This window comes from Schistocerca nitens, chromosome 3, assembly GCF_023898315.1.
Source record: "Schistocerca nitens isolate TAMUIC-IGC-003100 chromosome 3, iqSchNite1.1, whole genome shotgun sequence".
Taxonomy (NCBI): Eukaryota; Metazoa; Arthropoda; class Insecta; order Orthoptera; family Acrididae; genus Schistocerca; species Schistocerca nitens.
Genome location: NC_064616.1, coordinates 287533004 through 287554452, shown reverse-complemented (window position 1 = coordinate 287554452; position 21449 = coordinate 287533004). Strand labels below are relative to the sequence as shown.

At 43.1% G+C, this 21449-nt stretch overlaps 1 protein-coding gene across 1 annotated transcript in view; it reads left to right on the top strand.

Moving 5' to 3' along the window:
- Nucleotides 1–21449, top strand: part of LOC126249183 (inactive phospholipase C-like protein 2) — a 703636-nt gene that overhangs the window by 461779 nt on the left and 220408 nt on the right. The window contains exon 8 of the mRNA XM_049950838.1: nucleotides 16073–16276. Within this exon, the coding sequence (XP_049806795.1) occupies nucleotides 16073–16276 (204 nt within the window). The remainder of the gene's footprint in view (nucleotides 1–16072; nucleotides 16277–21449) is intronic.

The following is a 21449-nucleotide window of genomic DNA, read 5'->3' as shown; positions in this document are numbered from 1 at the left end:
TGTAATGTATTGCGAATACATAGAAAGAGGGATCCTTTATTGTATGATTATAAAAATGGTTCAAATGGCTCTGATCACTATGGGACTTAACATCTATGGTCATCAGTCCCCTAGAACTTAGAACTACTTAAACCCAACTAACCTAAGGACATCACACAACACCCAGTCATCACGAGGCAGAGAAAATCCTAATGATTATATGACTGCGGAACAAACACTGGTAGCATCTACTTCCGTAAAATATCTGGGAATATGCGTGCGGGACGATTTGAAGTGGAATGATCATATAAAATTAGTTGTTGGTAAAGCGGGTGCCAGGTTGAGATTCACTGGGAGAGTCCTTAGAAAATGTAGTCCATCCACAAAGGTGGTGGCTTACGAAACACTCGTTCGACCTATATTTGAGTATTGCTCATCAGTGTGGGATCCGTACCAGGTCGGGGTGACAGAGGAGATCGAGAAGATCCAAAGAAGAGCGGCGCGTTTCGTCACAGGGTTATTTGGTAAGCGTGATAGCGTTACGGAGAAGTTTAGCATACTCAAGTGGCAGACTCTGCAAGAGAGGCGCTCTGCATCGCGGTGTAGCTTGCTGTCCAGGTGTCGGGAGGGTGCGTTTCTGGATGAGGTATCGAATATATTGCTTCCCCCTACTTACACCTCCCGAGGAGATCACGAATGTAAAATTAGAGATATTCGAGCGCGCACGGAGGTTTTCCGGCAGTCGTTCTTCCCGCGAACCATACGCGACTGGAACAGTAAAGGGAGGTAATGACAGTGGCACGTAAAGTGTCCTCCCCCACACACCGTTGGGTGGCTTGCGGAGTATAAATGTAGATGTAGACATATCAATGTGGGACGTACGAAGAACGTATCGTGAGGACAGTGCGACGAAATTAGCCGTTAATGGACCATAGCAGCAGACATCCGACGCGAATTCCTTTGGTAACAACACATCGCCTGCAACGCCTCTCCTGGACTCGTACCGCATCGGTTGGACCATATAAGTCTGGAAAACCGTGGCCTGGTCAGATGAGTCCCGATTTCAGTTGGTAAGAGCTGATGGTTGGGTTCGGGTGTGGCGCAGACCCCTCGAAGCCATGGACCCAAACTGTCAACAAGGCGCTGTGCGAGCTTGTGGTGGCTCCATAACGGTGCGTGCTTTGTTTACATTGAATGGACTGGGTCCTCTGCTCCAACTAAGGCGATCATTAACTGGAAATTGTTATGTTCGGCTACTTGGACACATGGTAAACCCTCCCCCTCCTATCCCTTTGTTCTAACACGGAAATAATGAATGGGGATACCCTTTCGCGCGGGGGTGCCTAGGACGCAGTGGTCATTGAGAGGATGGTACTAGGCACAGAAATGAAATTTACTTCGACAAAATCCTTCGACATTTGAACAATGCACAGTTATTAAGAAAGACAACATACAATTGGCATTGGCCACACTACATAATAACACATTCCAGTTTTCATTTTAATTCAACGAAACCCGACCAATCAGGATTCTTAAATTTCAGCCAATCCAAGCCGCCTTTAAAATAAAATGCACAAGCTAACAAGTAATCCAGATTCAACTGGCCATTGGTTACTTGATAATTGCAAGACAGTATGACTTTCGCATTCCCTATGGTTCTCAGCAGCCTCACCTAAAAGGATCATTTATGATTCTCGGTTCCAATTGGCACCAGCCGCTCTAATGGAATAACCACATAAGCCATAGAATCATTCAAACCAACAACGGCTCTAACCGTCTGCGTATGACTACACGACTCTCAGAACATTTAAATTTTAATCGGCATGTAACCACATTAAAAAACTTAACACGACTTACTTACTTCAACTGGCAGGAGCCACTTAAATTGCAAACTGGAGCCGGCCGCGGTGGCCGGGCGGTTCTAGGCGCTTCAGTCCGGAACCACGCGGCTGCTACGGTCGCAGGTTCGAATCCTGCCTCGGGCATGGATGTTTGTGATGTCCTTAGGTTAGTTAGGTTTAAGTAATTCTAAGTCTAGGGGGCTGAAGACCTCAGATGTTTAGTCCCTTAGTGCTTAGAGCCATTTTGCAAACTGCATAAATATAAAATAATATAAATTTATCAGTGGTCTACTGAAAGCGCAAACAGACAAAACATTGAGTTTAACTTGGCCCCTAGCCGCCTTTGAATTCAAAATTGTAATCGGCACTAGCTGTTTGTTTTCACACTACGCGAGCAGTTAAATAGTGAAACGCCCACGATGCAAACCATTTTTACAGCTTACACAAATAGATTTAAAAAAATGGTTCAAATGGCTCTGAGCACTATGGGACTTAACATCTGAGGTCATAAGTCCCCTAGAACTTAGAACTACTTAAACCTAACTAACCTAAGGACATCACACACATCCATGCCCGAGGCAGGATTCGAACCTGCGACCGTAGCGGTCGCGTGGTTCCAGACTGAAGCGCCTAGAACCGCTCGGCCACACCGGCCGGCCAAATAGATTAAATTTTAAGTTTAACTTCGTTCTCAGCCGCCTTTAAATTCTCCAATGAATTTACCAATTCGAATCGGCACTAGCTGTTTTAACCTCAGGAATACGTCAAAACTTTTTTAATCCGGTCCTTGGCCATATTTAACACGAAAAAAAATTTTATAAAACAAACTTCACGGTTATAGCCGCCACTAAACATAGCAGATTAACAATTTTCCTGAACAGTGACAGGTGCTTAAGAGTTTCAGTTCAAAGTACTAACGAATTAATGAAGCTAATCGTCTAACGGAACGTTCTCAAATATAGACCTCGACCCTCATAGCACATGAAAAAAATATTTCGATTAACCAGTGCCTTTGCGCTGACGACACACCCCGTTACAAGTAAGTTCAGCCAGTTACATGAAATGATATGGGCAAATCAGACGTAAGGTTACGACTTCTTAATGAATAACTCCTAAAATTCTGCAGCATTACAGGTGAAATTTCCGAAAAGTAGTCAGTGATAATAGCTTAAACAGAGATGCGAGTGGACGTTAGACAATATTATTTTACTGCCACAAATTACACTCAGTCAACGCATATGGCAGTACTGCAAGAACGTGTTAATGATGGCCGTAAGAATAACACTACCAGGGAATATTTCAACTAGGCGGCAATGGCTCATACGCAGAATTTCCGTTGCTAAAATAGTTCCCTGTCCTATGTCGGTGCCAAACGTTTAACTTGGAAAATATCGGAAATAACAACCACTGGGCTACCGCTACAGCCACACAACAGACAGTTTTACGGGCCTATGGTTTTAGATGTTTTTAAGCACACGTGAGGTTAAGTACATAGCAGATGGCTACTCGGTACAAAACAGTATTAGCCCAGATGTGCAACACCTGTTAATTTTAGTGATAACGCTTTACATTTGCCCACCAAGACACAACTCAAGACCATACACCAAGACTAACACGTTTCTAGCCAAACCTGCGCAAGATTCCTCACAACCTCAGCCTTTCAGCACAAGACAACGTGAGTTTTATGAAAAGTAGCTGATAAATTCTCCAGGAAAGATACTTGACGATGATGTTACCATGAATCTAGGAGTAGTAGTAGTTCCGTCTCCGCGCCCCCAAACCTTCGGGACGCCAGCCGCAGTGGATTGATTCGCCCTCGCTAGGCAGCACTTTGTCAGGGCCCGTTGATGTCGACGTTGGTTCATTCCCGCCCTTAACGAGCCCACAACCCGGCTCCGCTGCGGCGTGTATCGCATTGTGTACTGACGCGTCCAAACCCTGTCCTCGCGACCTCAACACGCCCTCTTGTCACGCAACTAGCGCTGAAACTATCGTTGATGAGAATCGATAGCCAAATAACTCAGCGGCACGCATCACATATCACATAGACCTCATGTTCCCAAACAACGACGGAATCTTTATGGATGACAATGCTCTACGTAACTGGGCCTCAGTCGTTCGCGACTGGTTTGAAGAACGTTCTCGACAGCTGGTGCGAATTATTTGGCCCCACATCGTCTGAGCTGAATCCCATCGAACATTTATGGTACATAATCGAGAGGAAAGTTCGTGCGAAAAATCCTGCCCATTCACAATTATGCACTGCTATAACGGCGGCATGGCTCAGTAGTTCTGTAGGAGACTTCCAAGGACTTTTTGAGCCCATGCGACGTCGAGTTCCTGCACTACGCCGAGCAGGAGGTGGTCCGCAACGATATTAGGAGGTAACCCATGACTTTTCTCACCTCAGCGTACATTCCCGAATTGATAATTGTGTACAGTACAATTTTCTTAAGACCAGTAGCCCATGCGCAAAATTTCTTTTGCTAAAATAATTCACCGGCCAATATCGGTCCCAAATGCTTAACTTAAAAAACATCGGAAATAACAACCCCTGGGCTACCACTACAGCCACAAAACAGACAGTTTTACGGTCCTTTCCCCACAAACACACAAGGTTTATTGACTGGGTTTATTGACTACGTACTTAGCCTACAGTACTAGCCCATTAGTCTGTACGTTTTCCCATCGCCGATAACATCTTCTAATGTCCATTTACGAACTAACAGAGTAATCCAGAATGAGATTTTCACTCTGCAGCGGAGTGTGCGCTGATATGAAACTTCCTGGCAGATTAAAACTGTGTGCCCGACCGAGACTCGAACTCGGGACCTTTGCCTGCAAGTTTCGCAGGAGAGCTTCTGTAAAGTCGGGAAGGTAGGAGACGAGATACTGGCAGAAGTAAAGCTGTGAGGGCCGGGCGTGGGTCGTGCTTCGGTAGCTCAGTTGGTAGAGCACTTGCCCGCGAAAGGCAAAGGTCCCGAGTTCGAGTCTCGGTCGGGCACACAGTTTTAATCTGCCAGGAAGTTTCATAACAGAGTAATGCTAACAGAACCCGCCAGGGTAGCCGAGAGCGCTAACGCGCTGCTCCCTGGACTCGGGTAGGCGCGCCGGCCCCGGATCGAATCCGCCCGGCGGATTAACTCCGAGGGCCGGTGTGCGGGCCCGCCTGGATGTGATTTTTAGGCGGTTTTCCACATACCTCCAGGTGAATACCGGGCTGGTCCCCACGTTCCGTCTCAGTTACACGTGTCGCAGACATTTGAAACACGTCCGCACTATTTCGCGATTTCCAGACAGATGGGGTACACTGATTCTGTCCTGGGGGGTACGGGGTGGCGGCAGGAAGGGCATCCACCCATCCCTAAAAAAAAAAAAAAAAAAAAAATTGCCAAATCCGTTGTAACCACGCCGACCCTGCGATCGCTGCGGAACTATGGCGTAAGCGAAAGAAAGAAAGAAAGAGTAACACTAACAGAGTAAATTGGCTTAACCAATTACCCACAAAATTACACAAAACAGAATACACCTATAACCCCGAGTCCTAACGACTCTAGCAACCATTGGCAAATGTTAAAGGAGCCGTAAATCGTTCCGATCTCTTATTTATCATCACACAGAAAATTGCTTGAGGGTACGTCATAACTTTCATCAGTGTGTTATAGCACAAGAAAAGAACCTATCTACAACATCATTCATTCTTAGTCATTGAAAAACGTATTCCAACCATACCCACCAAATACTACCGCCAACAAATATGGAACAAACTAAAACTAATACTGAAAAAGTGTCTTTCTTAACAAGTTATCGTTCATGAATCTTCTTTAACATCAATTGGTCCGAATCCACTGATCTATCATGGTCGGCATCTCTTTTTGTCTATCCGGTCGTTTCTTAACCCGCTGTTCCGGTACATTCTCTAGAAAACGCACCTCTATACTATGCTCACACGAAACTCAGAACCATTTCTACCATGCAGTAAGTTAACAGGTAGTTCCGCGTACGGTTTCTCACTGTTGTGCCAATCAGAGACTGAATTGCACTCGCAATGCTAGGCTTGTATGTACCCCAGCTCAACAAAGCAACTTCCTTGTGCCTTGTGACACTATATCATGCGAATTAAACCTTATCGATTTTGTTCGGAGTTTAACCGGTTTGCCCTTCATGACAGACGAACCTAGTGGCAGTATCTGGCAACAGTTGTCCCCTCCCCCCAGCTGGAACAATTTCCCCCACGTTCGACTGTGCATCGCCGAAGGTCAGTTTTTGCATGGCACCACGTCTTACCTCTAGTACATACCAAATTGCAAGAGTCATCACTTTTGCGAACCTCCGATATTCAAGGGCTCAGTCCTGTAGGGATTTAACCTTGAAAACCTGATCATTAACCTTGCAATCAAGTTTCCTATTTCTTTTCCTACCCCCTCCCCGTTCCCGAAGTGGCTGCACCAACACAGTTGGCGGCGAATCTGCGTCCTTCTGAAATAATAGCGTCTGTACCACTTCGTTACCCACGACGTCCGCAATTCAATAAACATTATCACTAGCTTTCTATGTATCCTCCACAGTATCTACAGCAAAATTACTGTCTGCAGTTGCAGTCTAGACGCCACAAAAATCTTCGGCACATGCATTTCTCTGAGAACTAATCCAGACTCCACAACCTCTAAACGATATCCATTGTCAGTCAGTGGGGTACGTACTACTGTACCTACATAACCCATGTTGCTAACCACACACTTATTTACTTATGTTGCTATCTACGCAGTACTTTACTTCAGTACAGTACACAGCCGGCCGCGGTGGTCTCGCGGTTCTAGGCGCGCAATCCGGAACCGTGCGACTGCTACGGTCGCAGGTTCGAATCCTGCCTCGGGCATGGATGTGTGTGATGTCCTTAGGTTAGTTAGGTTTAAGTAGTTCTAAGTTCTAGGGGACTAATGACCACAGCAGTTGAGTCCCATAGTGCTCAGAGCCATTTGAACCATTTTTGAGTACAGTACACAGTTACTTCGTCCAGCTCGTACAGCACTATAGACCATTTACGTTTTCCGTGATTTCCCTACATCGCTTCAGGCAAATGCCGGGATGGCTCCTTTAAAAGGGCACAGTCGACTTCCTTCCCCACCCTTCCCTAATCCGATGTGACCGATGACCTCGCTGTTTGGTCCCCCCTCCCAAATCAACCAATCTATATTATTCCCCTCATCTTCCACAACGTCACTAATTGCTGCATCCGCGCCAGTACTTCTTTCAAGCTCCTCCAAAGTCCTCATAATCCTTCCGACCGGAATATCGTTCTCGATTTTACCTAACCACCAGCAAAATTCTTTGTCTCTCTTCCCAGTGTACTCTGGAGTAACTGTTCGGTGCAAAGCTCTTTTCCTTTCCTCAGCTTTTATTTCCTCAGACATGTACGAATGTCGTCTTGCAGATGAATTACCTCACCTGATGAAATTCGTCCAGGTTAGCCCCTGTGATATTGTAAACGGCATGGTTGACCCGCTACCGACTGCATAAAACCCAACAAATGATTCGAACAAAACAAGACCACGACAAGGGCAGTTAAACGTCCCAGCATCTCTAACTACATTATATGCTTAAACATAATAAGCCATTTGCTTAAAACAAACTACAGTGCCCACGCCAAATGGTGAAAAGTGGAACTCAGAAGTCAGACTCTGGCGTTGTGGTAACAACCCTATTCAGTCAATATAACGAAGCAGCAACAACAGGAATAATAAAATCAAATGAGAAGGACACTTAATTGTAACAGTATCATACCTAATTCTCGACAATTCTGAGGTTCACCTTTTGAATCGCTATACGTGGTTAACACCTTATATGCTCCTATACAGTGAACCAAATACCCTCTTCTCATGATACGACGTATTTCTCATAATATCCAAGCGAAAGTTAACACTTATATTTATACATACACATTTGCCTGAGTTGACGTGCTCCATACTGTACCTACAATGCAATTTAACCTCTGGTAAAAGACCCACGAACTTGCCACGATATTTGCAATAAAACAAAAACATACAAAAAATCACCGCACTCACCCAACTCCATGTTGATGCCACGAGTTGTGCCAGGAGACTAGAATCCTGTTACAGCTTCAGACAAGGATCTCACATCTGACGCCAAAACGTAGAGGACCAGAGGTGTTGAAGGTGATGTTTGCAGATAGAGTATGCAAGGCCTATGTTTGTACATGTAATGACGATGCTTTTGATGGCTAATTTTTTCCTTGGCAATGCAATTTTCTCCATTTTTGCTCGCAGCAACGCTTCCTAACTTAGCAACGTCGAAGGTAACTGACTGCCTCTGCTTTGTGAGTAAGCAGTCCTCATAATCCCCTCGCCTCATTATCTCTCTCTCTCTCTCTCTCTCTCTCTCTCTCTCTATCTATCTATCTATCTGTCTGTCTGTCTGTCTCTTTCTCTGCTTAAGGAGGTCTATTCTGCCATAAACGCAAACATTTACTTAATTAATCTGCAGACCATTGTGAAGTGAATGGCAGAGAATATATACCATTGTTTCTCATGCAAGGGTTATTTCCTTTGCCATTCACGTGTGTAACCCAGGAAAAATGAGTCTTTAAATGCCTCTGTGGGCGTTGTATTTAGTCTTATCTTGTTTTTGCGGTTCCTGTAGGAGCGATAAGTAAGGGTCTGTGGTATGCTCCTAGATTCTTCTCTTAATACTGGTTACAGAAACTTCGTAAGTAAATTTTCATATTACTGTTGACGTCTATCTCTGTGTGTCTGCCGGTTCCGACATTTCAGCATCTCAGTAACGTTTTCCCATGGGTCCGGAAAACCTGTAACTATTCATGCTGCCTCTTTTTATATCTTCATTATACCCTGTAAGTTATATTTAGTATATTCTAGAATGGCTGATTGCATTTTCCCACTATCCACCAACGACCCGAAGTTTTCCACCCGTCTTTCCTACGAGTGAGCCTATATGATCATTCCATTTAATGTCATCACATACTACTACACCCTGGTACTTGTGCGAGTTGGCTGATTCCAGTTATGGGTCACTGATACTGTAGCCATTGGCTGCTGTTTTGTGTTTTGCGAAGTGGACAATTTTACATTTCCGAACATTTAAAGCAAGTTTGAAATCTTATCAAGATCTGATAGAACATTTGTACAACTTTTTTATTTTTAAATAGTACTTCAGTATAGGTAACTGAGTCGTCTGCGGAAAGTGGAGGTTATTATATCTGCTAGGTCAGCCTTTTTCCAAAACTGCACCTTCGGTACGATGAAGGCGACTGTTTTCCTAATCCGTATCCCCTATAGCCTTAGTAGTACTTAGGATAAGAAGTCAACAAAAACACAGTACATGCATGTAATACTGTAATAAAACATCACAATAATAAATTATAAACTACAAAGTTAATGCTAGTTCTATAGTTACACGTAATGAAATGACACATAGGACACAAAAAACTGTTATTAGAAAATTAATCTACTTAAATTGGCATATTGAAAATTAGTTGGCTTGAACAAAAATATCACAGAAATATTTATAACTTTTACTTTTCACGCCAGCCCATAGGTCATGTACCCAAACTTCATATTTCGTACACTGAATCATTTCTTCTTCTCTACCTTCCTTACACAGCTGACGTAAGCAACAGACTCAGTCTTTTATTTTTTATTCATGTTACTTCTCGATCTTCCTTACACAGCTAACATAACCGATAGACTCTGTCCTTTACTTTTTATTCTTGTTAAAGTTTTCATATATCTCTTTCCTTTTTAGGTCATTTTATTTGCCTTTTCTTTGGCTTCTATTTCCTATCTGTAAGGACCTGATGTTAATTCTATTGTTAATTTAGGTCGTTTCGTATTTTTCTTGATAACTGTTGATAGAAGATGAAACGTTCATGTAAGATTTTATTTATTAGCTGTTATTGGTTCAAATGGCTCCAAGCACTATGGGACTTAACATCTGAGGTCATCAGTCCCCTAGACTTAGAACTACTTAAACCTAACTAACCTAAGGACATCACACACATCCATGCCCGAGGCAGGATTCGAACCTGCGACCGTAGCGGCAGAGCGGTTCCAGACTGAAGCGCCTAGAACCGCTCGGCCACATAAGGCGGCGGCTGTTAATTGTAACAAGTGTTGCAGCATGGTTTTCGGGTCCACATTCTTGAGATACTGTAGAAGGTCCACGCTGATCATTGAGTGGTGTTGCAACGTTAGGTGGCCCAGAATTCTGCTTTGTTGTTTCAGCTTTATTGACCGACTCTTGGTCTGACTCAACAACAATATCAACAGTGGTAACTACAAAGTCCTCTTCTTTGACGACATTTCTGTCACATGGCCACAAGCCTGTTGCCTTAAAACTGTTTAGTGCTGTGTCCATTCAAACTAATCTGAGATGTGCATTACGTAGGAGTTCTGCAATATTAGCTTGTTTTATGACACTGCCACGACTTGAACGTAGCCATGACGGTGCGTAGTCATTGTAGCTATTTTTAGTGTTCGTGTGAGCAGGAAATGACTGCATGATTATACCATAATCACGAGTCAGCTGAACTGCCTCTAAATTTTTGGTGTGTATGCTATATCCATCCAGTAAAATCAAAATTCGTATTTGGTCCATTTTTTCTACTTTTTATGAAATATTCTAGCCATAGGACAAGCAATTCTGATGTTATCCATCCATCTGTCGCTTAAGTATTAACATCAGAGGTATGAATTTGCCTGTTGCATTCATTGCACATACACATGCCGTTGTAAGACCCCTGTCTCGCCTTCTGGTTGCGTCCACTTTGTGTTTGCCTTCTCGGGCAATAACTTCATACGTTTTGTGAAATGTGGATAATGCGGTTTCATCTACGCTATGTACACTAAAGATCCAAAGAAACTGGTACACTTGCCTAATATCGTGTAGGGCCCTAGCGAGCAGGCAGAAGTGCCGCAATACGACGTGCCATGGACTCGACTAATGCCTGAAGTACTGTTGTAGAGAACGGACACCATGAATCCTGCAGGGCTGTCCGTCAATCGGTAAGAACACGAAGGGGTGATCTCTTCTGAACAGCACGTTGCAAGGCTGTGGAGTTTGGTGGTCTTGTTCTGCCGGTTTCCAAATCTCTTTATTTGAAAACTCATGCTTATACCAGTTTCTCTGGCGCTTTGGCGTATTTAGCCAGCAGTAAACTTATGTTTATCCAGTATTTCCTTGTGTTTATCAAAAACTCAGTAACACGCTTTTTATTAAACCCCTTCCTTCTTGCCATCGATATTGCTTCGGGAACTCGTAAGGACGAAGTGGAATGTTCTTTCATAAACCTGTAATACAATTTTTACCAGCTTTTTTTCTTTATTGAAGCTATGCGGGAGATGAAATTTCTCAGTAAGTTCCTAAGCAATTTCCTTACTTCAGTAATAGTTACTCCCAAGAAACTTGACGTTAAATTAATGAAAAATGAAATGTCGTGTGACTAGGGCCTCCCGTCGGGTAGACCGTTTGCCTGGTGCAGGTCTTTCGAGTTGACGCCACTTCGGCGACCTGCGCGTAGATGGGGATGAAATGATGATGATGAGGACAACACAACACCCAGTCCGTGAGCGGAGAAAATCTCCGACCCAGCCGGGAATCGAACCCGGGACCTTAGGATTGACATTCTGTCACGCTGACCACTCAGCTACCGGGGCCGGACATTAAATTAATTATATACTGTGATAATTCATCTTTCATCTCTGCTGTCACATCTTTAGGTCATCCAAAATTTGAAGTCTGACGAGTGGGACTAGGCCTTGGTATATTACATGTTCCACATGCTTCATTAAATCCAATTTCAGTCTCCCACTTATTGTAAGCTGCTTCCACTTATTGTAAGCTCTCTTCATCATATGGATCAGGTGAAACAGTTTTTAGCCGGTACGTAATTTTCATCAACGCCTAAATTGGACAGGTACGATTAACGAATTCTCCACAGGTACAACTTAGGCAGTGAGTCAGTGAGACGTCTAGCGTTTCAAACCCGAACTCACGCAGAACCTCAAGGTTTTTTGCTATTTGATTATGTTTAAATGAATGACAGAGTGCCAAAGAAGTACATATGACACAAAACAGTTACCTTATCATCATATTAAGTGCAAAGTAGTAAGAGAATATAATAAACGCAGTAATAGAAACTGATTTGTTAATTATTTTTCTGTCCACGATGGCCAGCGGTCAGCTCAATTATGTTTGCTTACTCGCTCGACTATTTAGTTCAGTTTTACACTACTTCATATCGCATTTTATAAATGTGGGATGAAATATAACTTGAGTACGACTTAGGCTGTGGTACGACTAACGCAACTTTTCCCTATCACTCAAATTTGAAGTCGTACAGGACTTAAACCGGGGCCGTACTCCTGAATCTTCCTTTGGCAAGGAACATTTCTCCTTTTGCTTTGCTATCCTCAATTTCAGTTCCTATATCATGCATCAGTGTTTGGACACGAACTCTTGTGGCACTGCAATCTTTTACGTAAGACCAAAATTCCTTTGGTTTTGTGAGTGATAATTCGAGAGGATTCTGTTACGACAGTTTCTGAAAGCTTTACGAATTGTTCTTTTGACATCTAAACCTGTTTAAATTTATAATCTTTCTACCTTTAGCCGTCTGCTTTGTTTCACACCTATGGAACAGTAATCACTGCTCTTTTAGACGTTTCTCTACAGAGACTGCATACCAAAGAGGGTGCCTGCAAACTGTTCTATTAGGTATATATCTATCTAGTGCTAGGTCAACTATTATTCTAAACTCGAGGCAAAATTGCCATACATGCTCCTGTCCAGACTTTAATGTTTGGGTTCCTCCTTGAAATACGACGCTACAACTTATTTATCTACGCGAACAGTCCACGGGTGTACTGCCGGCCCATAGTGTCCAATGGGCACAATATTTCGGCCATCAGACATGTCACCATCGTCAGGTGCGCTGACAAACTGAGTTCCTGAGGGCGGGCGGCCGTCTTAAATCCCCTCCCCTCGCGAGGCGTTCTCTCCGCGGTCCGCGCCCGCACGTCAGATGTCGGTGAGACGCTGGCGTCGGCGTCTGTGGTGGCGTCGGTGTAATTGCCTCGTCCGCCCTAGTCGCCCGTTCGTTTTCTTTGCTGAGCGTCTTTTTAATTAGACTCTGTGCTGGTTCCCATGCCCTGCTGAGGCTGTAGCCGCAATCTCGGTTGATGATTCCGTCCCTGGTACAAATTTCGATAGCCTCTCTAACGACGCTGTCCCAGTATTTAGATGTCTGTGCCAATACCCTGGTATGTTGGTAGTCCATTTCGTGATTTTCGGACAAACAGTGCTCTGCGACCGCCGACTTCTTGGGGTACCCAAGTCGAGTGTGCCTCTGATGTTCTCGGCACCGATCTTCGATGGTGCGCACTGTCTGTCCAATGTGGAAAGACTTATATCTTCAGTCCGAAGACTGGTTTAATGTAACTCTATCATGTTCTAGTCTCCTCATCTCCGAATAACTACTGCAACATACATCCTTCTGAGTCTGCTTACTGTATTCAGCTCTTGCTCTCCCTCTACGATTTTGACCCCCAATGCTTCCCTCCAGTACTAAACTGATGATCCCTTGATGTCTCAGAATGTCTCCTATCAACCGATCTCTTCTTCTAGTCAGGTTGTGACATACATTTATTCTCTCCCCAATTCCATCAGTCACTCCTCATTAGTTATGTGGTCCACCCATCTAATCTTCAGAATTCATCTGCAACACCACATTACAAAAGCTTCTATTCTTGCAGGATCTTTTTCCGACCGTAGCGATATCGGGGATTTGATGTTTTAGCGGATTCCTGATATTCATAGTACACTAGTGAAATGGTCGTACGAGAAAATTCCCCTTCATAGCTACCTCGGAGATGCTGTGTCCGCCGAGTATAACATCATGTTCAAATTCAAATCTTGATAACCTGGCATTGTAACAGCAGTAACCGATACATCAGCTGCGCCAGACACTTGTCTTATATAGACGTTGCCGACCGCAGCGCCGTATTCTGCCTGTTTACATATATCTGTATTGGAATACGCACGCCTATACCAGTTTCTTTGTCGCTTCAGTGTATATTCTCTCAAAAATAAAAGCTCATCTGCATTTGATTGTGTCCCCACAGAATACTAAAGATATGTTCCCATTCATTAAATACTGTTTTATCTGAAATGTGTAATGCATCACTAGGCCTTTTTCCAAAAGGACTGAAATATGCCGTTGTTAAACTACTCTTTAAGAAAGGTGATAGGAGAGATGTCAGTAGCTACCTGTCTGTTTAACTAGTGACACCATTTTCAAAAAATAGTACCTCACCTGAGCAATAACAATTTCCGCAGCATATTACAGTTTGGATTTCTGAAGAGTTTCTCTAAGTATTCTACTGTGTACTCGTAATTTGAAGTTTTGTGGAACTGACGGTATAGCCAACCAACTGATAACGTCATATCTAACCACACGATTGCACAAAGTTGTACTTCGTAATTTGACCAATGTAGTCTGAGGAATTATTATGGCTGGAGAGAAATAATGAATGGCGTTCCCCAAGGCTCAGTTTTATGTCCACTTTTGTTCCCCATACACGTAAACGACCTTCCATCCTACAAACAACAAACAGGATTAGTTTTTTTTTTTTTTTTTTTTGAGATGACACTACTATTGTAATCAGTCCAAGCAACGGAAGGAACGTTAAACAATGTTCGACAGAACCTCAGACTTACTAGTTAGGAGGCTGGGTCTCGCTGGTCCCTGTGCTAATTGTACAGGGTACCTAGACGTTGCACTGACACATCACTTGCTTTTGGCAGCTAGAAGTACCACTGACACACCACTCACAGTCAAGACGGCGAGTGATGATAGGTCCTGCATTTTCTAGAGGATAGATGGTATCTACGGCAGAGGGAAGTACCTGAGGTGCCATTGGTATCTCTGGTATGTCTCTCTTGGTAGCTAGCGCAATACACCCCCTTGCAATAGCTTCCAATAGTCTGACAGCATTCATGGCGATTTCCATCGGCTTACTACCTAGTACTGACTCACCCACTGAAAAAGAATAGTATTCACAGTAGCCCATTGTGATTGGTGAAATATTTTTCTGAGCTGCAAATAAGTAACTTTAAACCAAGCCTACTGATTATCATCTAATTTATAGATCTGTTAAACTCTTATGCCACAAGAATTAAAAGTTCCCTCTAAGAACTGCAGCGAATAATGCCCAAGCAAGTGACTTTCTTTGTAACAAGCGAAAGCCCGTGAAAAAATTTACTGACTACCCATAGCTACTCGGAACTTCGAGTCTCCAACATACTTTGTCTGTTGTTGAAATGGGAAACTAAATGTTACTACATATGACAGTTTTAATATGCGCAAAAATTCTATTACGCCATTGTAGTCGATTTCATAAGAACATTGCTCACGTTAAACTTTCAAAAACATCCTTAGACCAAACCAGCCAACAAGGGAATAGGATAGAAATATTCGACTGATTATATAAGTAATCACACTGCATTTAAAGGTAAACGATTTCCAAACCAGATGTAGTTGGCAAAATTTGCAGAATGCATAACTATAGCTCAAAATTGTCGAGTTGCTACAAAGTGCATTATGCACGGCACTCGTCAACTTAAAAAATTAAATTTATATATATCGCTTTATTCATGGAGATTTACACTGAAATGAGGTAAGCGATTGTCTGACCTAGGTAGGATATTACAGTCAACGTTTGTGGAAGACGCAAATGCGGTGTACAAATGATTATATAGTACTAATTACCTTTTTAGCTGCGCTTAAAGTCGAAATACCCAATATATCACACGCATAAGTTTTGATGCCATCAGTAGAATATAAAAGAGGAACAACACGAACTGCATGATTAGTTAATCATGCTTGAATCTAAATTTTTTATGGGAATTTATCTAACATACGTGATCTCACACATATGAAAAAAGAAAGTCGGCTTTTATATTATTAATTAGAAAACGTGCGGAACTTACAGATTTTTTTCTGTTTATGTGGCACTTTCTACTCTAGCGTGTCAAAGATCAATATTGTAGCGTCAAAACTTGTGAGTGTTGCAGTTTGACCCATTCAGTGCATACTTATTGCAGTCTTTATATACAGAATTTGAATACATTTCTTGAATGCTATTATGAATTATTTTTATTGTGTACAGTTTTTTATGAGAAAAGTTCAAAGTTTGCTAATTGTGCTCTTGTTTCAGGTCTCGCAAGATATTTGACATCGAAAGAATGCGACGTGTTTGCTCCATCACATGCCGTTTTATGGCAGGACATGTCAAAACCGATTACTGACTACTGCGTTTCCAGCTGCCAGAATTCGTTCCTTTCAGAGGGTCAGCTGAGAGGGGATACGGGCGTAGAGGGAATCATCCGAGCGCTCGGCAGTGGCTGCCGATGTGTCAGAAGTAAGCTTTTTGTTTCGCTCGTTATGTTTTAGGTTTTTCCCGTTAAGTATGAGTACCTACGTCATTTAAATATAAAAGTAATCAGATATGCTAATTAACACACATTTAATTGTAGTTTTATGAAAAATTTACGTCCTCTTATTTCTAATTACATATCACACACAAAAATTTAGCTTCATTGAAAATATAAATTCTTATATTGGAACAAATAAGCCCTCGGTTACAAATATTAAGTCAAAATTGACCAGGTTTCGACGCTACTATGAGCATCGTCTTCAGAATTAGACTAACTGTTCTAAAACATATTAGGTATATAATACATTAATAAAATTAAAATTTGAACATGAGACGCTCATCATTGTGGAAGAAAATTTACGTCAATTTAGAAAAGATCTATCAGATTAACAGATTACCGATTTTATGAATCTCATTAATGTCGTTGCCAAGTACAAGTACTTTGAATTCAACGAAAAACTGTACCAGCAGTCTGATGGGCTCGCTACAGGCAACCCTTTAACCGGCATCCTTGCCGACATCTTTATCAATTCATTGGAAAAAAAGCTGTTTAACCGTGTCTCAGCCGCTTCACTAGGTATCCTTTCTTACACAAGATACGTTGATGATATTCTAGTTATCTATAACGGATCCGCTGACAGAATTGATCATATATTTAAACATTTTAACGACCTCCATGAAAAAATTTCTTTCACTATTGAACTCGAAAACGAAAACCGCCAATTACGTTATTTAGACTTGACGTTTACAATAGAAGACAATAACATCACTTTCAATATTTTTCGAAATGAACGTATACTGACCAAATCGTGCCTGCTTCCTCTTTTCATCCACAGTCTCAAAAAATGGCCTTTTTTCACTCTGCCGTCCACCGAGCCACCTCTATACCACTTTCAACAGAAAATTTAATGAGGAGGTTAATTTACTTAAAACCATAGCAGTCAATAATGAATATACGCCTAACATAGTGGACGATATTCTAAAAAAGAAAACTGCAAGAACTACCACGTTCAACACCTCATGCACTGAAATTAACCCAAAAAAACGTTTTTCTATTCCTTTCATAGGACCCATTTCCTGTCAGATTCAGCGCATGCTTCGCAACAAATACAACTGCAATGTTGCCTTCTCTACTAATAATAATCTAAAGAGAAACTTCATTCATAATTTGAAATCCATTCGCTCCCCTACAAAAAGTTCTGGCGTTTATAAGATCATCTGCGATACCTGCTCCTCCTATTATATAGGGCAAACTGGAGGTGCTTTCATCATCAGATATAAAGAACATCTTTTGAGAAAGAACGGCGCCAGTCCCCTAAATTCATCCTTGCCGATCAGCTCTTAATTATTGGACTCGTGCCTAAAGCCATAGGCGATAACAATATTCTGCATACCGAAAAGAAGGGGCGTAGGTTAGATGTTTTAGAGGAATTGGAGATTTTCAAACATCTCTCTCGTCATGATGGCCTCATTCTCAACGAACAGCTGCAGCTGCGAAATAAAAACTTTTTCGATTGTATAAAGCCATTGCTTGATCTTTGATTCAGATTTCCTCATGCAGTTTACCGAAATGCTGTTTTCCTGTTACATCTTAGCTGTTTTCTTGTCATAACTAACGGTTTTTTACATTACAAAATATATCTCTGTTTACAGCAGATAAATATGTTCAAATGGTTCAAATGGCTCTGAGCACTATGGGACTCAACTGCTGAGGTCATAAGTCCCATAGAACTTAGAACTACTTAAACCTAACTAACCTAAGAACATCACACACATCCATGCCCGAGGCAGGATTCGAACCTGCGACCGTAGCAGTCGCGCGGCTCCGGACTGAGCGCCTAGAACCGCTAGACCACCGCGGCCGGCGATAAATATGTAACTTCAGCCTATTATCATTAGTGCTTACGTTATGCCTGAATCAGCTGCATCACAATTTCATGTGTCTAATTTTGAATGTACAGTAGCCTAGTTGTTTCTGCGGCTAGTAGATGGCGCTCGTAGCAACATCATGTTTACTTGCCCACACTTTCTAACGTGGGCACCTCAGTCTTGTTGCAATCCTTGTTCACTAAAGTACGAGCAGCCCTTAGCGGCTCGCCATCTTTCTTACAACTATTCATGACGTCGCCTTTCCGGCTTAGATCTTTTTTAATATGTGACTTGTAAGTACTGCATCTTTTTCCAGTCGGTACAAACTTTAATTTTATTAATGTATCATATACATAATGTGTTAGAACAGTTAGTCTAATTCTGAAGACGACGCTCATAGAAGCGTCGAAACCTGGTCAATTTTGATTTAATGTTTGTGACCGAGGGCTTATTTGTTCTAATATAATTCTGACACTGTCACTGAACCTTAGCAGCTATGTTCAAAGTTTTATATATAAATTCTTAATTATCGATCTTTTATAAAATCGGCTATACTTTAGGGTATTAAAGACTTTCGAAAAATTCCAACTCAATTTTCTCGAGCATTTTTGAGAATCGCTTTGTGAGACTGATATTTAAGTTCTGAATTTCACGTACCGTAAATGGTCAGGGGGAAAAGAAACATTTGAGCCACTTTTCTTTCGAAACTGAGTTATTGTTACAGCTCGGTTCAGACTGACCATACTCATTTGCTGAGAGACTAAAACTGGGGAATAACCAAACGACTCAACAGATATTAGTGCTCTAAGTTTTGCTGTAAGGGTTAGGAACCATGTAAAACAGGTTTTTTTAGGGGAAGGAAGCCGGAAGGTCAATTGCTATACATCCGTACATGAGAGGGCAGAGCAAATACAATACTTGGGCGTTCCCCCCCACCCCCCCACCCCCGTCGCCCAGTAAATTGTAGGTAAGTAAAAGCTAAAAGAATCTGGCTATCTGCATAGACTTTGCAAAAAATATATCCCTGCCAAATATAGCAACCGATGACGTTTACTTTAAGTGGTAACTTTTTATGTATTCTTTCAGCATGCATGTTCTTGGGAGAAGCGAATATTTTTTATGTTTATTGTGTAAAAGAGCACAAATGAAGTGGCGTCATTCTATTTTCAATTCATTACTCATGCCTTGGATGAGGACACTGAAGAGCCCTTTACAGGATGTTCCAGGAATGGTGAATTTTCAGCTATATGACGACACGTATGATCGTTCGAAGCAAGTAGTCTAATAAACATGGGCTCTAAAATGCACACTATGGGCTAACAGCACTTCATCAGTAGAAGAGATGTGCCGGCCGTGTGGTCGAGCTGTTCTAGGCGGTACAGTCTGGAACCGCGCGATCGCTACGATCGCAGGTTCGAATGGGTGTGTGTGATGTCCTTAGGTTAGTTAGGTTTAAGTGCATGGTTCTACGTTCTAGGGGACTGGTGACCCCAGAAGTTGAGTCCCACAGTGCTCAGCGCCATTTGATTTAGAAAAGATGTTTCGTAGTAGCGAAGTGAAAAGTGTTCATAGCTCTGATCACCTGATTTTCTTGCTTCCATATCGTTCTTATCGTATCCCTTGGCTCAAATGGCTCTGAGCACTATGGGACTTAACATCAGAGGTCATCAGTGCCCTAGAACGTAGAACTACTTAAAGGTAAGTAACCTAAGGACATCACACACATCCATGTCCGAGGCAGGATTCTAACCTGCGACTGTAGCGGTCGCGCGGTTCCAGACTCAAGCGCCTAGAACCGCTCGGCCCCACCGGCCGGCTCGTATCCCTGAATACTGAGTATTCCTCTTGGGATACCCTGTATATTTTAAGATTCTGCTGGTGGTCATACTAAGAACTATTCCCTTAATTGATTATGTAAATATCAATCAAATTAGTGGCCTGAAGAAGATCAAAATTACATTCTCTGTGGGTGGCTGTGAAAACACCTAAAGATTTCAAGGAAATGATAGAAGCATCCAGATGTAAGCCATCTCCTCTGACTCTGGTCATTGTTAATCAAGAAATAGAAAACGCTGACTGACAGTACGCTGCGGACTGCCCTTTCAAAACTCAGCTTATTAAGATATCACTTGAATCCAGCCACTACCTTATGCTGAAATATCAAACAAGGAAGAATGCGAAGTGGCATCATAAGGACATCATAATGCCAACCAGTGGACGAGCTGCTTGAACTGCTCTTATACGCTCATAATAGTAAGTTTAATTTCAGAATCCCTTACTTCTTTAGCGCACAGTAGCTTTGCGTTTCCAACCGAATCAATGCATGCATATACACTCCTGGAAATGGAAAAAAGAACACATTGACACCGGTGTGTCAGACCCACCATACTTGCTCCGGACACTGCGAGAGGGCTGTACAAGCAATGATCACACGCACGGCACAGCGGACACACCAGGAACCGCGGTGTTGGCCGTCGAATGGCGCTAGCTGCGCAGCATTTGTGCACCGCCGCCGTCAGTGTCAGCCAGTTTGCCGTGGCATACGGAGCTCCATCGCAGTCTTTAACACTGGTAGCATGCCGCGACAGCGTGGACGTGAACCGTATGTGCAGTTGACGGACTTTGAGCGAGGGCGTATAGTGGGCATGCGGGAGGCCGGGTGGACGTACCGCCGAATTGCTCAACACGTGGGGCGTGAGGTCTCCACAGTACATCGATGTTGTCGCCAGTGGTCGGCGGAAGGTGCACGTGCCCGTCGACCTGGGACCGGACCGCAGCGACGCACGGATGCACGCCAAGACCGTAGGATCCTACGCAGTGCCGTAGGGGACCGCACCGCCACTTCCCAGCAAATTAGGGACACTGTTGCTCCTGGGGTATCGGCGAGGACCATTCGCAACCGTCTCCATGAAGCTGGGCTACGGTCCCGCACACCGTTAGGCCGTCTTCCGCTCACGCCACAACATCGTGCAGCCCGCCTCCAGTGGTGTCGCGACAGGCGTGAATGGAGGGACGAATGGAGACGTGTCGTCTTCAGCGATGAGAGTCGCTTCTGCCTTGGTGCCAATGATGGTCGTATGCGTGTTTGGCGCCGTGCAGGTGAGCGCCACAATCAGGACTGCATACGACCGAGACACACAGGGCCAACACCCGGCATCATGGTGTGGGGAGCGATCTCCTACACTGGCCGTACACCACTGGTGATCGTCGAGGGGACACTGAATAGTGCACGGTACATCCAAACCGTCATCGAACCCATCGTTCTACCATTCCTAGACCGGCAAGGGAA